General features: G+C 41.8%; 3 protein-coding genes and 2 non-coding genes across 5 annotated transcripts; 3 read left to right on the forward strand and 2 right to left on the reverse strand.

The window, feature by feature from the left end:
- Positions 1-46: 46 nt before the first annotated feature.
- LOC115746218 lies at positions 47-131 on the forward strand. Its single transcript, XR_004016003.1, has one exon. It is a non-coding gene; the product is annotated as a small nucleolar RNA SNORD34 (small nucleolar RNA).
- Positions 132-346: 215 nt separating this feature from the next.
- LOC115746225 lies at positions 347-430 on the forward strand. The gene has a single exon (XR_004016004.1). It is a non-coding gene; the product is annotated as a small nucleolar RNA SNORD34 (small nucleolar RNA).
- A 1,895-nt stretch (positions 431-2,325) lies between these two features.
- LOC115743110 (putative glycine-rich cell wall structural protein 1) lies at positions 2,326-3,121 on the forward strand. Its single transcript, XM_030677744.2, has one exon. The coding sequence runs from the start codon at positions 2,341-2,343 to the stop codon at positions 2,929-2,931; it is 591 nt and encodes a 196-aa protein (XP_030533604.2). The 5' UTR covers positions 2,326-2,340; the 3' UTR covers positions 2,932-3,121.
- Positions 3,122-4,743: 1,622 nt separating this feature from the next.
- On the reverse strand, positions 4,744-6,564 carry LOC115740694 (histone-lysine N-methyltransferase, H3 lysine-9 specific SUVH5-like). The gene has a single exon (XM_030674257.1). The coding sequence runs from the start codon at positions 6,562-6,564 to the stop codon at positions 4,744-4,746; it is 1,821 nt and encodes a 606-aa protein (XP_030530117.1).
- Positions 6,565-13,476: 6,912 nt separating this feature from the next.
- On the reverse strand, positions 13,477-14,494 carry LOC115745242 (blue copper protein). Its single transcript, XM_030680691.2, has 2 exons — positions 14,207-14,494; positions 13,477-13,948 (listed from the first exon to the last, which is right to left on the reverse strand). Exons 1-2 carry the CDS (start codon positions 14,460-14,462, stop codon positions 13,563-13,565), a joined length of 642 nt encoding a protein of 213 aa, XP_030536551.1. The 5' UTR covers positions 14,463-14,494; the 3' UTR covers positions 13,477-13,562.
- Positions 14,495-15,378: the final 884 nt, after the last annotated feature.

Below are 15,378 nucleotides of genomic sequence, written 5' to 3' on the forward strand. Positions count from 1 at the left end.
CTTGAAAAGCGTGGGGGATAATCTAGTTTTGTTTATCATGTCAGGCGGAGGCCAGTGATGATCTTCTTATAGTCTTGCCTACATTGCCTGACTATATCTATGATTATGTCATTGACTTTTCTGAGGCCTCTTGGCTAAGATATAATGCTTTGGTTTGATTGGCTTAAGAAACTATGAGCTACAGCTTGGTTTAAATCCCTTGCTTTTTTTCCTCTATAGAGTCGCTAAAGTCTTTTTCTTTTGTAGCACCGAATTCTCTTTCTACGTTGGCTTTGGTTGGTTTTCTTTGGTGTCCTGTCTTGATATGGACAATCCCGTTTTGTTTGATTTCTGTTTTTGTGTTAGTGGAGGCCTGTGATGATCTTCTTACAGTCTTGCCTACATTGCCTGACTATACGTATGATTATGTCATCGACTTTCCGAGGCTCTCTATATTTTGGTTTGATCGCTTGAGGACACTTTTCTGTTTTTTCAACTCGTTTATCGTTCTCGCCCTTTCGTAAAGCTTGATTCAATATAGCTTAAGTATAGCTTAAGGACACTTTTCTGAGATGGCCAGGCTGACTTCACAAATATGAATTTCCTTAAGTTGGTATCAAAATTCTTTGTCAGGACTGTCACTCTGCTGCTGTAGAATCTTATACGACTCTTTAGCTGTTTTGAGCTTTCTCCAGTCTGTTTATTTACTGTTTTGGAGCTTGCGGATTGCCTTGTGATGGGGACGTGCTTCATGCTTGGGCACTGCCTGTGATGCATTTGGATACAGTACGTGAGTCCAGCAAAGACTGCACAGAGTTCCGAAATTGCGAGTGCAGAATGCAGAAAAAGATACGAGAATGATGCAACTGGATGAGCCCTACAGAGATTGAATTCTGGGGTTGTGAAGAGCTTGGGAATCAAATGCATTGTTGGCTTCAACTGAGCATGCTTTTCCAATGAAAATGCCTTTCGGGCATGTGAGGTCTGGCCAGTGGCGTGGACATCAATAAGTCTGGGGGTTCTTTAAATTTGGGGTCACTCTTAACCATCTTTGTGTAGATTTCTTTGCAGACATCATGTGGTCCATCTACTCTTTTTAACTTCTCAGATGTCCTCTTGGACAAGTCTCTTGCTGTTGCAGAAATGGGTGGAAACTTTACACGTTAATACGTGCAGCAGTAAGTCAACTTCCATTTTGTTCCGTGTTAAGATCTAAGCGATGGGAATAAGCAAGCAATAAGCTGATCAAAGTTTCTGATCTTCAGTTATGACATTTTTATGACTGGCATCCAAAAATCATGTTGCTTGACCGGATTGGAATTCGCTGTTCGGTGTGCAGGCCGACGTCGCCACGTGTGTTGGTGGGTCGGCCGGTGGGAAATTAAGCACCACAAGGAGTGGAGGGTGGACCATTCCTCCATTTCTCCCAAGATATTTCTCACGGCGCACTGAAAATTGAATGTTCGCGTTATGATCCCAGTTCTTCTCGCAAGAAATAAGAAAGTACTCCAATAAAACTTCGATCTGAAATACGGACACTCGATTGTGAAAATACAAATGTATGTAAACTCGAATGGAAACAAAACTGGTAAAATCTATATATTCAACGGAAATCTTTCGTTCCTTGTTACTTTAGTTTCTATGCCGACATAGAGGCACATATTCTTTTCATAAATGCAAAGGGCCACTTCTTCCGGAATCAATTTCAGGCCAAGTTCTGGAAAATAAATATCCAAGTAAATTTTGCCATATTGCTACTTTACAACTCCTTAGAACAGCAGAAATCCCCACCTGAATAAAAAGAATAGAGTCCGCTGCTCATTGCATAAACTAAGCTTCAATGGGAGATTATTTGCTTTGGTGGTAACAACGATGGAACGTGTACTACTTGCCAAATTCACACGTTTTCCATTCTTCGACCGTGAGGTCAGCTCAAACATGACATTGTATTTGGTGATGGCAACCTAGACATGACATCATTCTTAATCGACGTGAGCGCAAAAAAGCGAATGCCCTCAAGCTGAAGACGGTGAAGTACCAATTTGGTGGGAATAACTTTCATCTTGAAGCAGAAGAGATAACATAGACGTTCAACGTTCGAACTCATTAGCCGTAGGACACGAGCAAATTAAGAAAAAACGAAAAATCAAAAGGCAAGACTCGAACTGAAATGGGCAGCAATCAAATGGATGTCAATTCTTTAAGTTGAGAGGCGGTGGTGCGTGCAGTGCACGGCGTCATTGAAAGCCCCAAATGTTTGTGGGCACACTTATCTGAGATCCCGACAAGTATTGTATCCCACCATTTAAATTTTTCTAAGTGTCAAGTCACGGGCGTTCCTATCAACATCAACCCACAAAAATGCAGCACTCGGTTACATGCCCCTATATATCTCACAGGTCACACGCCACTAACCGCCTTTTTCCGCTCTATATAAAACTCGCTCCCATCCAAGATAAGCACAAATCTGGAATTGCATTTGCCCCCTCAACTATGTCACAGTTCCTTCTCTTCGCCGTGCTCTTGGCAATAGCCTTCTCATCGTCGGTGAGTTCTGCGAGGACGTTAGCCGCGGCTGACATGTCCACGGGCCAGGCCGGCGGAACCGAGAGCCCAACAGGTGCCACTGGCTCAGGCCACGGCCCCAACTGGGACTACAACTGGGGCTGGGGTTCAAGCCCCGGGAGTGGCTGGGGCTTCGGTTCGGGGTCTGGCCGCTCGCCTACTGGATTCGGCAAGGGATTCGGGTATGGTTCTGGCTCGGGGACAGGATCAGGATCTGGGTTCGGGTATGGTTCGGGTGGAGGTGCTCGCGGCGGAGGCTACGGGTTTGGAAGCGGCTCTGGCAGATCTGGAGGTGGTGGATCAGGCAGCTGGAGCAGCAGTTCTGGTGAATCCGGCTCCGGCAGTCACTCCCCATCCTACTCTAGAGACAGAGACCACCTTGGTTAATATGGCAGGCCATATTAAGCTTACGAAAGAGCTTACCTTCTATAGAAAATACAGAGTCCCCATGTACGAGATGATGTTTTCAGCCTGAGATATAGGTATATATGGGCAGAATAATGTCAGCAGGATAGTACCAATGTCCATCTTTTATACTACTAATACTACCAGAATTAGCAATGTATGTTCTGGATCACATGCCCGCACATATTAACTGAGAGCAGCCCAATAGCCGTAACCAAACAAAAGTCGGTCGGTCGGTCAGTTCCGGTCCAAATAATCTGTGTCCTCAACTTCCAAGCAAAACCAACATCAAGTCTCCTTTGTTTTTGGAAGGATAGAATTTCAATAAGGAATCCCATGGAAAGAGGCATTCCTCACACCCTTAAAGTAAAGAAAATTAAATAAAACTGTGGTCAATGAGACTAACGACTCCATAAACAGATACATCCATCTCAAATCATTAAATTCACTCGATACACCAAAAGAGAAACACAGCTTACACATGATCGTACAAATTGACCCTACCATGCTCCAGCTACATTTGGAACCGAGTATACTGCAAAATCTCTCGGTCATCATAGAGCATTTGATCTAAACACAACCATGAGATTCAATCGCTTCTGAATCGTGAGTCCAATCCCAATATTTTGATTGGATCAGTAAAGATAAAAACAAAGGAACGAGCAACTACTACGCTGAAATATCCGCTCTCCAGCAATAACAAATGCCAAAACAATAACAAGCAATGACAAAGCAAACATAACAAAGACGTGTTGTTGCGCTTCTGAGCCATGAGCCTTCAGCTTCCACATGGGAATGCATGAACAACTTCAACAAAATAGCCAAGCCAAGCCTAGCCTGGTCCCAAACGATCCTTGGGCATAACCATTATTCGATTCACAGGTACGTCCCTGGGTCTAAAAAGGTCAACGACTTGATAACATAGATGAGGGGTAAAACATATTGGTCAAAACTGTAAAGGAGCACGCTGTCAGAGCCCATTAGCATACCTCATCACCACATTCCTATTAAAAGCTGTGGTCTCGTCAAGCTCAATATGTGTATCTATTCAGATCGAATCAGCTTCAGTAAAATAAACCAACTAATTACCATCACTGCTGCTGATGTCGAGCACTTCAACCTTGTCCAGGCATATCTGAAGCCTTCATATTAGAAAGCCAACTATCTTCACAATGAGATCCATGCGGATAAAACTTCTCTCCTGACCAATTTTAAAAATTGAAAATGCACAGTTTTGTTGAAATTGCTTGCAAAATCTGGATGGTGCGGAGCAAAGAGAGATGGATCATAGTTTTTTGCTTTTCCAAAAATTGTAACCATGACTAAGCCAAGATATGATAAAAAGTAGATTAGAAGCATGATTTTGCAGCAGCACAGCCCTTCCAAGGGAAAAAAAATTTTGGATCAAAAGTGAGAGCCACGCAAAAGAAGGGTAAGAAACTTAAGCTTTAAACAGCCAAAAGATAATTCTCCCTCCCTGCAATTCTATAAATAAAACTTTGTCAATACCTCTCTCTTATCCTTTGCAGGTAAAGAAACAACCGCCAGATAAACATGCATAGCTAAAGTTGAGTAACTTTAAAACCATTTGTACAATCCTTCATCAGCTCTGGGAAGCAGAGTGTCATGCAACTTTCTGTGAAATAGATCCATCAAGACAAAGTCAATATTCCAGCATGATTGCTGATATTACCGACTGTTCTCCAACAAATTTACAACTGATGAAGTCAGAAAACAAACACTAGATTCCATATAGCAATGTCAAAAAGGGAAATGTATATTCCAGCATGACCTCTAACGACTTCGTTCTTCATTGGGACGCTTTTCTTTACATGCTACAGTATTACAGTAACATTTCATCCTTTGCAGGACATCAGCACAACGAACATGGCTAACTGTGTAATCAAAAGTCAACTCTGTTAATGGCAGTATGTCTTTCGAAGCAAAAAACTTTATGTGAGGCATGCTCTTGTCGTCGTGATCATAGAGCACATTTTGTGCATACAGATTTGGAGAGCAACTGTGGTTGATAAACCTCCCAATGTTTCCATTTGCCTTGGCATCAATAGTAAAGTACTCACCATTCTCCTCATGGGTGGCACCAACAACCCCGATATTAAAGAAGTACTGGTGTTTGTTGAACTCCGGCGAGGCTAACACATCTGGAAGTACTTTGCCAATGTACTCGCAGACAAAACTTCCTAACGGGATGTGTGACCGTGATCTAACGCCCCACCCCTTTCCTCGAGTTTGAAATATCTCTAGGTCAAACTTGATGCCGCTTTGGCTCGCTCTGTTTATGCAAGAGTGCGAGCAAGAACAGTATGGGCCACACTCATAAACAAGGGGCTTAAACTTGGAAATTCTTCCATCCTGTTTGTATGGCAATTCCCTTCCATTCTTTATTGCACAAGAACATATCATGGAATGACATCCTTCCTCGCAATTGCAACCGATTGGAGGAGACAGATCCTTTTGCTCTGGATAGATGATATCAACAATGTAATTAAAAGGCGAAGGTCCATCCTTACCAACTGCACCGGAAACTCGAATCGGTACCTTTTCTCTCCCTCGAGATATATCATCCACACAAACACGTTCAAGAGCTCTTGAAACATTCGAAGTCCCATCATGGCTATTTCTCGTCAAGTCTCTGGTCAATCTGAACATGTACATCAGCTTTCCGAAAGGCCCTCTTTCTATCCAATACCGTCGCACGTAGAATATACCTTGGTAAACATACTTGCAGTTAGAAAGTCTCTCGTGGTTGGCATGCCTAGGGCCAGAACCACACTTCGTAAGCTTATATCTGCGAACAAAGCGCACGGGATGATTGGAATGCATGCTATTCCTCAGGGCAAGATTACCCCCACTAAGCTTTTGATCCTTGAGGCAACCCCTTCCCCCGAATACACGGTTTCCACCTTCGCCACAGTAAATTACCTCATCTTTGGACTTCATGCAATTTGAGTATTGGCCAGACTCAACAATACTCGTGGCATAAGGTTTCCCGTCCTTCGATACCCAATCTATGCCTTTCACAATTTGACCGTGAACGCCAGTCACAACCAGCTCGGCCCTACAACAGAACTCCTGCCCTATTTCAACACCAGGCACAGGGCCTCGCAATTTCCCAGGATTAACACACTTCTTTGACATTTTCATTCGCTCCAAAGCCTCGCTAAAAACTGAAATTCCAGAGTCTTTTTCAAACACATGCTTTGACTTCCGCGCACCTTTAACCTCTTCAAAAATCTTGTGAAACGCGCGAACCGCCTCCTTCACCTTCATCTGATCACTAACACCTTCCTTGCCTTGAGCAGCAGAAGTTCTCAAGTCTCTCCTCCCAACACCACCGCAAGCATCAACGTAGGGCACTTTGGCAGAATTTACCTCAGTAGGACGCGTCTTCGAGCGCACTGGAACGGCGACCGCGGCTTCATCGTCCGGTTTGGAGTAAGAAGCACCGGCTCCGTCCAAACGACTCTTGGATGAACAGCCACCTTTGCCTCCTCCATTCTCTGCGGACTCGGTGCGTTCGTCTGGTTTACGACATCCTCCGGGGCTGTCAACTCTCAGTCGCTTTCCCAGGGAGTGAAACCTCCTATCTCCCATTTCTGAAGCCGCAGGTCACGAAAAGCGAAGCACTCTGGTCGCTATCAGGACCGGCAAGAACCGTGCAAAACAGAAAATTATCAGAAGCGAACAGCAGAGTAGGGGGAACAGAAGGCTAGAAAGCGACAATGCAAGATGCGCGAAGCATGAAGCCGGAAACCGAAAACGAGGAGAAAGAAAAGATCCCTAGGTTTACACGATACATGAGTTCAACTATAGAAGAAGTGAAGTAGTAATGGCGCGAGCAAGAAGAGAGAAAGGCTGAGTCAAAGAGTGACGTAGAGGAAGGCGAAGAGGAAGAAGAAGAAGAAGAAGAAGAGAACCTGATGTAAAGCCTCGAGACGGGAGCGAAGAACGAGAGGAAAGCCCGTTCTGAACGACGAAGAAGGAGAAGAAGAGGAAGAAGAGAGAGAGAGAGAGAGAGAGTGTGTGTGTGTGTGTGTTTTTTGAAAACCGCCTCGGAACAACAAAATGAAATGAGTAGACTAGACGTAAAGCTGCTGAAGCTGCGAACAGGGGCCAAAACGGCCTGCGTTTTGGGAAGCTAGTGTGGAATAACAAAACGCGGGTTCGTAATTTGGGATAAGTCGGTTCATTAAAAATTTAAAACGCGGGATTAATACCATCAAAAACTTCAAATCGGTAAATATGTAACAAATTCATGACATATTTTTTTACCGTAAAGAACTCCGGAGTGATAAAATTTTAATAAATTTATCTCAAATTAATTTTTAATCATAATTAATCTTAAATCGGTACAGTCATGACAAATTCACTACCAAATTTCGTCAAAACCAAATAATTTCATTTCACTTTGTCTTAGTCATTGCGCCTCCGACTATTCTAAAGACCCTTAGGCTTAGCTCCCCTTCTCCGCCTCTCTCTCCTTTCTCTCTTTCCCCCTGTAATATTTGTCTGCTCGTCTCGCCTCCCACCTCTCTTTTAAGTTTTATGCCATCATTCTCCGGGCATTTGAGCTCCCCAGACGGCATCGTCGATGGCCACAACCGCACCTCGTGAGTCGTGATCTCAAATCTACTAAGGCATAAATGTACGCAAGAATCCAATATGGATTAAGATTGGTAACCACTAAAGTTTCGATTATTTTCTTTTCCCCGCTTTTCGGATCGAAAGTCGTTAATGCTGACACAACCTCTATTTTCGTTACTTGCAGAGTTGAGGGGCTTGAAAATATACTCGATGAAGCTTTGAGGTCTGGATGAGAAGACGGCAATTTTAGAAAGTAAACTTAAGTGCTATCGTTCTTCGGTTCTCGTTCTTTAGTAAAAAATTAAGTGCTCTCGTTCTTGCGATAGCATAGTGCAAGTGCAAATCTCCTCGTCTCACATTGAATTGTATTTAATCATTGTTTTTAGATAACTGGAGTGCGAAAGCTTGAAAGTGAAACTGGCGATCCGCAACGTCCCTCACTGGTTCAAGAGTGGTTTAGAATAATTTAACGAGCTTGGCTCTTAATTATCTGATTGTCCTTGAAAATAATGTTATTTTTTGAGCTTGGTGATGGAATTTTTTTTTGGCTTATTTGCTGATTTATGGAGCTGGTGGTGATGCAGCTACGGAAGCCGCACCAAGGCAAGACGTAGCACCAGCTTATGCTTAATTGTTATGATTGTTTTGAGACGTAATCATGTAATTTCGAAGGATTTAGTTTTCGCAATGAACTTTTGGCATATGTAGTTGCCCTTTAAATATGCTTCCTCTTTTTTGTTTCATCTATTGTGGCATTATTTGCAATTTTGAATGAGCAGAAATTAAGCCCTTTCTCAATGTTTGGTACGTAGCGAGGTGTTGTACTTAAACACAATCGACATTTTTGCTAGTAAGGTGTTGTTGCATGCCAATAAGAGGTCGTAAGGGCGCTAAATTGATCATTTCATAGGCATCGCCTAGATTCATAACTCGTGGTTGAGCTCTGGTATGATTTTTACCACTAAATGTTGACTAGGGGATTAATAGAAACTCATCACATGTAGAAGGAAATGATGACGCTCCATGGAAGCTAACCTTGTAAAATCCCAAATCTCCTTACAACAAGATCACAATGGCAAAATAGAATCATCGTGAGGACGTAAACCCTCTCGCAGAAATAGCTCAACCGACACAACGAGCTATGACAGAATCAAGAACGAAGCAACGGATCTAGCACGAAATCGCAAGCTATCGGAGCTAGCAGGTGATAATGCATCCCAACACGCGAAGATCGTGGATTACAAGATCGAGATCTAGAGAGCCACGACCAGCAGGACTAGACTTGGAGGTTGTGGGAACCATAAGCTACGACCGGCAGGACTCTTGGGGAAGGCGGTGCCAGAGGCATATCGGAGCTCGGAGTGACCAACGGGGCTCTCTGGAGAGGCGGAGGGGGTGGGATGGACCGAAGAAAGAGAGAGGGTAGGGTGTTTTGGTTGTTTTTCAGTAAAGAAGCCGCTCAAAATTGAAAAGAGGAGAGAGAAGTTTAAGCGCAATTTTTCAACTTAAGCATGTTTCATTTTCAGTCTGTCAAACCAGAAAAGAGAAAAAAGAAACCCTTTCATTTTCATTTTTTATTTTCCAATTAGACATGTCTTAAGACAAGTGTCGCATTTTATGTGGATCCGCTCGCCACGTAAGGCGATGACGTGATGAATTCTAACCACTGAATAATTTCTTCGTCAAAAAAGTGAAATTGGGCCCAGTCATAAATAATTCGTTTCAAATCGACTCATTTAATCTGTTCTATTTACAATACCATATATCTCGCCTAAGGTCCGGCCAAGGGCAACGACCCTTGCCTCTAGATCTAGGAGAGGGATGGCCATCTCTCGACTGTGGCAAGCGCCAAAGGCCCTCGCTTTAGCTTGGCGGGGTCGCCGACCTCTACCGCCCCACCGGCCGAAGGGAATTGACTTTGTGCCCGTGTTTTTTTTTTTTAAGAAAATAGAAAAAGGAAATAATAAAGAAAAAAATGACGAAAATACGCCTAATCAATTGGTGAGCGATCCTTTTTTAAAACTGATATGGTCATTTTGGGCATTTATTTGAAATAATATCTACTTTTATACCCTTATTTGAAACAATGAGGGCACTTCATGCTCTTATTTAAAAACAAAGTTCATTTCAAGTCCTTAATTGAGAAAATGACGGCACTCGAGGCCCTTATTTGAAATTTTCCCTAAAATGAATGGCTCCATGAACTGGCTCGTCAAGTTAGTGAGGAAGATCAAGGGTCGCCTTATGGACGGGGTCAAGTATCCCCAAATCATGAAATGAATTTGGGCTTTGATTTTGGATTAAATGTAAACGAGTTGCGAGCCGCCCTTTAATTATGAAATGGATTTCGAATTTTAATTTCGTATTGTTAAATCGCATTTAAATTCAAGACATTAATCTCGGTTGTTTGTTCGAGAAATGTATATCTTATCACTAATATATGGTTCTTATTTTATAGACGCTTGCGAAGCTTAATCCATATATATCGAGATCAAGCATTTTTCATCACTTGACATATATACATCAAAATGGAAAGATTTTGAAATGCAACTACATGAAAAAAGAAAATTCGAGAATATCACATCGCGGACGTAACAAAATCTATCAATGGACGTAATTGATCACAAGGACTCGAGTGACTATGTATTCGACCCAAAAAGGTGAATATGTAGAGATAAAACTAAAAAATAAAAAGTAAAATGATAATTCGGATATGTCTAATTGAATGTCTTTGTCGACCTTTTTGCAAGCGTTTAAATTAAAATTTATATAATGTAATACAACCACCGCAGCTTCACTGGGCCACTATGACGGCTCCATACTATCAAGGAGTACCAATTCAATAGTCGGTTGTACGCGTAGACGTTGACATTTGATTTTTAATTATTTTTTATTTTGAAAAATTAATTGAAGATCAAGAAAAATTCATAAAATTCAAAATATTTTCCATATTTTTTTATAGAATTTTTGGAATTTATTTTAATTTGAAAATAGTCAAAATTTGAGAAAAATGCTAAATGTGGTCAGAAAAATAGTAAAAAAATATTCACTAATTCGAATAAAAAAAATTTTGATTGGGGTCATAGTTTTCTCAAGCTCGTGAGATTTCACGCCTTAATCGAACAAAAAAAATTGAACCTTTTGTAGTTATTTTCTTATTTTGATTCAGTTATGACATTTGATTTAGAGATTTTTTTTAATTTCTTTTTGGTCGAATTAATTTCACAATTCGGGCACATTCGAATGTTTGACCTAATTTAAAGATATTTTAGACTCATTTTGGAGTTTTCATTTACAATCCATAAAAAAAACGTACTCTAGGCATGTCAAGACAAAAAGTATGAGCTGGCCTAAAGAGGACGCAGCTGTGAAAAGAGGAGTCGGGGGTCTCTTGGCTAGTTTTAAGGGAGGAAAACAAAAAAGAAGAAAAAAGAAAAAGAGGCGGCGTCATCTCCCTTCGTAAGAATAGGACAGAATAGGCATCGACGTAAGACGCCGGACCATATCCATATACGTCAGGAGGTCCTTTGAATTTGATCCTCCGGCTGTGCCCCAGGTTACGAAATGGAAACATGGGAGAGCTCCAGGGAGGTTTTGACCGAGAAGGCAGAGGAGACCAACGCCATTTTTTGGGCTGGTCGTCGGACTTTCCCTTCGAGGAGACAGGAAGTTGGGATGGCCCTGCTAATCCCGACAGGCAACAGGCCTCCAGGCTACAAAAGGAAAGGGAAGACAGCGCTCATGGAGGGCTTTTTCATGGGAACTTGTGAGGACAGAGGGCTTGACACCCAGAAAACTTGTGAGCACACCACCGAAGGGGACGAACGTTCACTGAACTGAGAGGATTTTTGGGGGGGGACACCGAGAGGAAAACGTTAAAAAGAAGGGGGAGTTAAAAGAGCAGAGAGCTTGAAAAAGAAATTGCTCCTGCGGCTCTTTGAACGGAGGCTGGGTAATGGGGCAATTGGATCCCGGGTGACATGATTAATCCGGACTGTCCAAATAAAAAATGAATGGTCCAAATTGATTCACACCACTTTTTTTAAAATTTTGAAATTTTTCATAAATTTTTTTTCCTCTCTTATAAAAGGTGATGTGGATAAATTTGGACCGTCCATTTTGAAATGGACGGCCCGGATCCCTCAATGTCTCACCCCTACCTTTATTATGGTAGGGGATCCGGATCCGGGTAATGAGAGTTACACTTTCACATGCACAACCAAGGCTCCATTTGTTCCAGCATTACAAATAGGTTTTGGTGCCCTAAAGTTCTTTTGTCAAATACAAATGGCTTGTGATCTGTTTTTTGCTCAACTTTAAAGATATGCAATTGCATCTCCAAATACCTCTTTAGGACCTCAGCCCAAAATAGATCTAGAAATACTTTGGGATGTTGCATTTTCGAAATGTAAATAGATATATTTTTATATAAACATGATAAATTAATTTATTTACCGTATCATTCATTATTTTGGAATTTACAAATTCAATTATATTTGATTCCAACTTCATTTCAATAATTCATGAAACAAAGAGAGTAAAAAAATAAAAATAAAAAAAAGGAGTAAACGGGTCCCACTGTCAAGAATTTTGAACGGACAGGCTTCTCTCTCTGTCTCTCTCTCCATTAATTTTCCATCCCTCCATTAATGAAATGTTTCTGACACACCGTCTCTTCCTCCTGCCCTCTCCCTCTTCACTGACGCGACTCTTCACTGACGTGACGCAACGCGACCCGTTGCCTCTCTCCTCTCCGCCTCCCTCTTCGCCTCTCGAGCCAAAGCTTCCTCTTCTCATTTTCAATCCGGAAAATTTTCAAGACAAAGACCTAATTACCCTCATTTTCTCAAATAAATCCCCCGCCTGTGTTCTTCCTTTTTTTAAATTTTTAAATTTTTTTTAAAAACAGAAAAAGAAAAAGAAAAAATAAAATAGTAAATGACCAAAATATTCCAAGCTAAAATGACTCGAGCCCTTTTTTGAGATTAATATAATCACTTTAGGCCTTTACTTGAAACAATATGCACTTTAGGCCCTTTTGACACAATCGGGGCTATTCATGCCCTTATTTAAAATAAGATTTATTTCATATCCTTATTTGAGAAAATAAGGATGCTTGATGTCCTTTTTTTAGAATTTTCCCTTTTCAATCCCTAGTTTCTTCTCTCCCAAATTTTGCTCTCTCTCGAGAATGACCTGCCCCTCCCATTTTCTTAGAAATTTCAAGAACGAAGCTGCCTTCGCCGTCCCCTTCAAGAGCCCATCGACGGCTCCGGCTCATTTTCTACTTCCGACGAGTGAAGCATACATCTAATCTGCTGGTGGTTGGCAAACACTAGCGCTTATATTCGTGAAGCGAACATCCGCCGACGGTGGATTCTCAGCGCTCCGCCGTCCCCGACGCCTACCTCGCCTTCTTCGACCTCGCGCACCACCTCTCCTCCACCTCCTTTGCCAACTCGCGTGTCGCCGGCGTATTCGCCTCGTTGACCGCGAATCCGGATGTGTTCGATACGCGACACGTGTTCGACACCAACACACAGTACTTCATAGGATGTGCCCACTGGGTAGCCTCTTTTTAGAGCAAGAAGATGGTGTTTACTGTTTAGATCGAGACTTTGTAGGGAAATTACTAAAAAAAAGAGTTTTTAATTTATTGTAATTATATTAATTGAGCTTTAAATTTTTTTATATCTGTGTCATTTTAATTTATTCGATCAATTTTGTAATATTTAATTTAGGATGTTTTTGATAATTTTTCCGAACTTCCTAAGATCTTAGGTGATTATCACACAAGCTGCAGTAAAAAGCACGCAATTTTGTCATTTTGAGTGCATAAATAATGTTTCAATAATTCCGTCCTATAAAATTTCGACCAAAAAAAAAAAAAAACTCCATCCCATAAAATGAGGAAAAAAAAAAAACAGAAACAACAATACCCTCAAATAAGACAAACAAGTACTTCTCTGAATACATGAACGTATTTGATTTCGTAAATGATAAAACAATCATACATGGGCCACCCACAGGACAGTGGCTACAAGGCCTATCAAACCCGAGACCACCTTATGACTTCGACCATGGACAAGCCCATCTGAAGAAGAAGAAGTAGATGGGGTGTTGCTCTTTGAACCGGGTTTGGTCAGAGCACCCGGCCCGGGAGCCGCTTGCGGTGCGCCGCCGGGCGAAGCGGCCTGCACCACGTCGACCTGGAGCTTCATCCCTCCAAGGCAATATAACCGGTTACCGGAAATGAAGTACCACGCGCCGGATCTGGTGAGCGGGACGGACGTGTTGCCGTTCGAGTATGTTTGGAGAGCGTTGGTTGTGCTACAGTTGTCGTAGCTCTCTTTGCTCACTTCTTCCACGGTCTCCGACGATTGGTACTGAAACGCTTCACCAACGATATGGCAAGCACACAAAGAGAACCTTTCACGGTTAAACCTCCATGGTTTTCACGACATTTATGTTCCAAATGCTAAATCTTGTGATATACGCCTTGGTTTTTACTCATGAAGATTGTGATTTACAAAGTATCGACTACTTCCATCTACTAAAGTGTCGGTAGAGACATGGAACGGGATCGTGATCTGTGCAATTGCATAGAAATTATGACTACTTCACGGGGCGATATTTAGCATGAGAAACTTACATAAAACGTCGCCAACGGCGAAGGTCTTGTCCTTGGCCCAAGTGTTGAGATCGGTACTAATATCCCAGCCGGAGGAGTCCCCTACCGTGTAAGTGGTGGCCTTGCACGTCGAAGCTACGGCGCCGAGGATGAGGACGATGCAAATCGGAAGCAGCTTTGCCATTTCGAGTTCGAGGATCGACCACCCCACACGGAGTAAGAAAGAGATTGGAGCAGCTGGGTTTGATCTTGATGATATATATGTGGGAGTGTGCATGGCCTACTGATACGATTAGATTACCTAACTTCTAAAGAAAGTGTTGAGCTAACTTGTCCCGGGTTGAGAATTCAATACTTACTTTAATGGGATGGAGTACCCAAATATTCACATCAGCGCAGTTTTAATTGCCTAATAATCAGCAAGATAATTATTAGTATAAGTTCCCGTGTTTGAAGAAATTAGTACTAACTACTTATATTCCTTCCATGTGAGATGAGCTAGTTTTCTTTAAGCGGTCTTAGGTTTCTCTCATCTCGAAAATTAGCTCAAACGATGAGGTTTTTCCTCACACTCATAAACCGACCACCACCCTCTTCCACAATCGATGTGAGATATTTCTGACATATTTTAAGAAAGAGTAGTGTCTTAAATCGATTCTTGTGAACAAGCTTTGACAAAACATGCGTGATGTTTTCAAACTGGCCATCTATTCTCTTTTTCAAAAGATAACAAGTATATGATAAGGTCAATTGGGTGATAATTAGTTGTAAAAAAGATTAGGAGTTTGTTTATGTAATTGAAGAACGAATTAGAAAAAATACGAGGGAATGCCCGATACGGCTCAAATGTAAGGGAAGAAAATCTAGGAATCAGAGAGTTGGTTGGAGTCGGTGGAGGGTGGGCTTTGTCCGTTGAAGGCAGTTAAACACCTCCCAACGCCTCTGCTTTCATGTTTGACCCTATGCAAAGAGACTCTGAAAATTGGTTCTTGTTTCGTAAATGTAACAAATTAGATTACGGAGAGGGGCATGTATTTCCCTTGTGAAAATTGTCTAGAAAATCAAACTCAATGCTAAACCTTTTAATTGTGCCAATCCGATCATGAACCTTTTGACGATTTGTCAATTTAGTCATTCCGTCCAAACCGCTTATGTAACCGTCTAGTCAACGTTAATCGTACTATGCGACATGG

This window comes from Rhodamnia argentea, chromosome 7 (genome assembly GCF_020921035.1).
Source record: "Rhodamnia argentea isolate NSW1041297 chromosome 7, ASM2092103v1, whole genome shotgun sequence".
In the NCBI taxonomy this organism is placed as follows: domain Eukaryota; kingdom Viridiplantae; phylum Streptophyta; class Magnoliopsida; order Myrtales; family Myrtaceae; genus Rhodamnia; species Rhodamnia argentea.

Bases quoted from the DNA above. Each gene is read 5' to 3' on its own strand.
- LOC115743110 (XM_030677744.2), top strand. From the start codon at position 2,341: ATGCAGCACTCGGTTACATGCCCCTATATATCTCACAGGTCACACGCC.
- LOC115740694 (XM_030674257.1), bottom strand. From the start codon at position 6,564: ATGGGAGATAGGAGGTTTCACTCCCTGGGAAAGCGACTGAGAGTTGAC.
- LOC115745242 (XM_030680691.2), bottom strand. From the start codon at position 14,462: ATGCACACTCCCACATATATATCATCAAGATCAAACCCAGCTGCTCCA. The intron at 13,949-14,206 runs GTAAGTTTCTCA...TCGTTGGTGAAG, and splicing joins CGCCGTTGGCGACGTTTTAT to CGTTTCAGTACCAATCGTCG.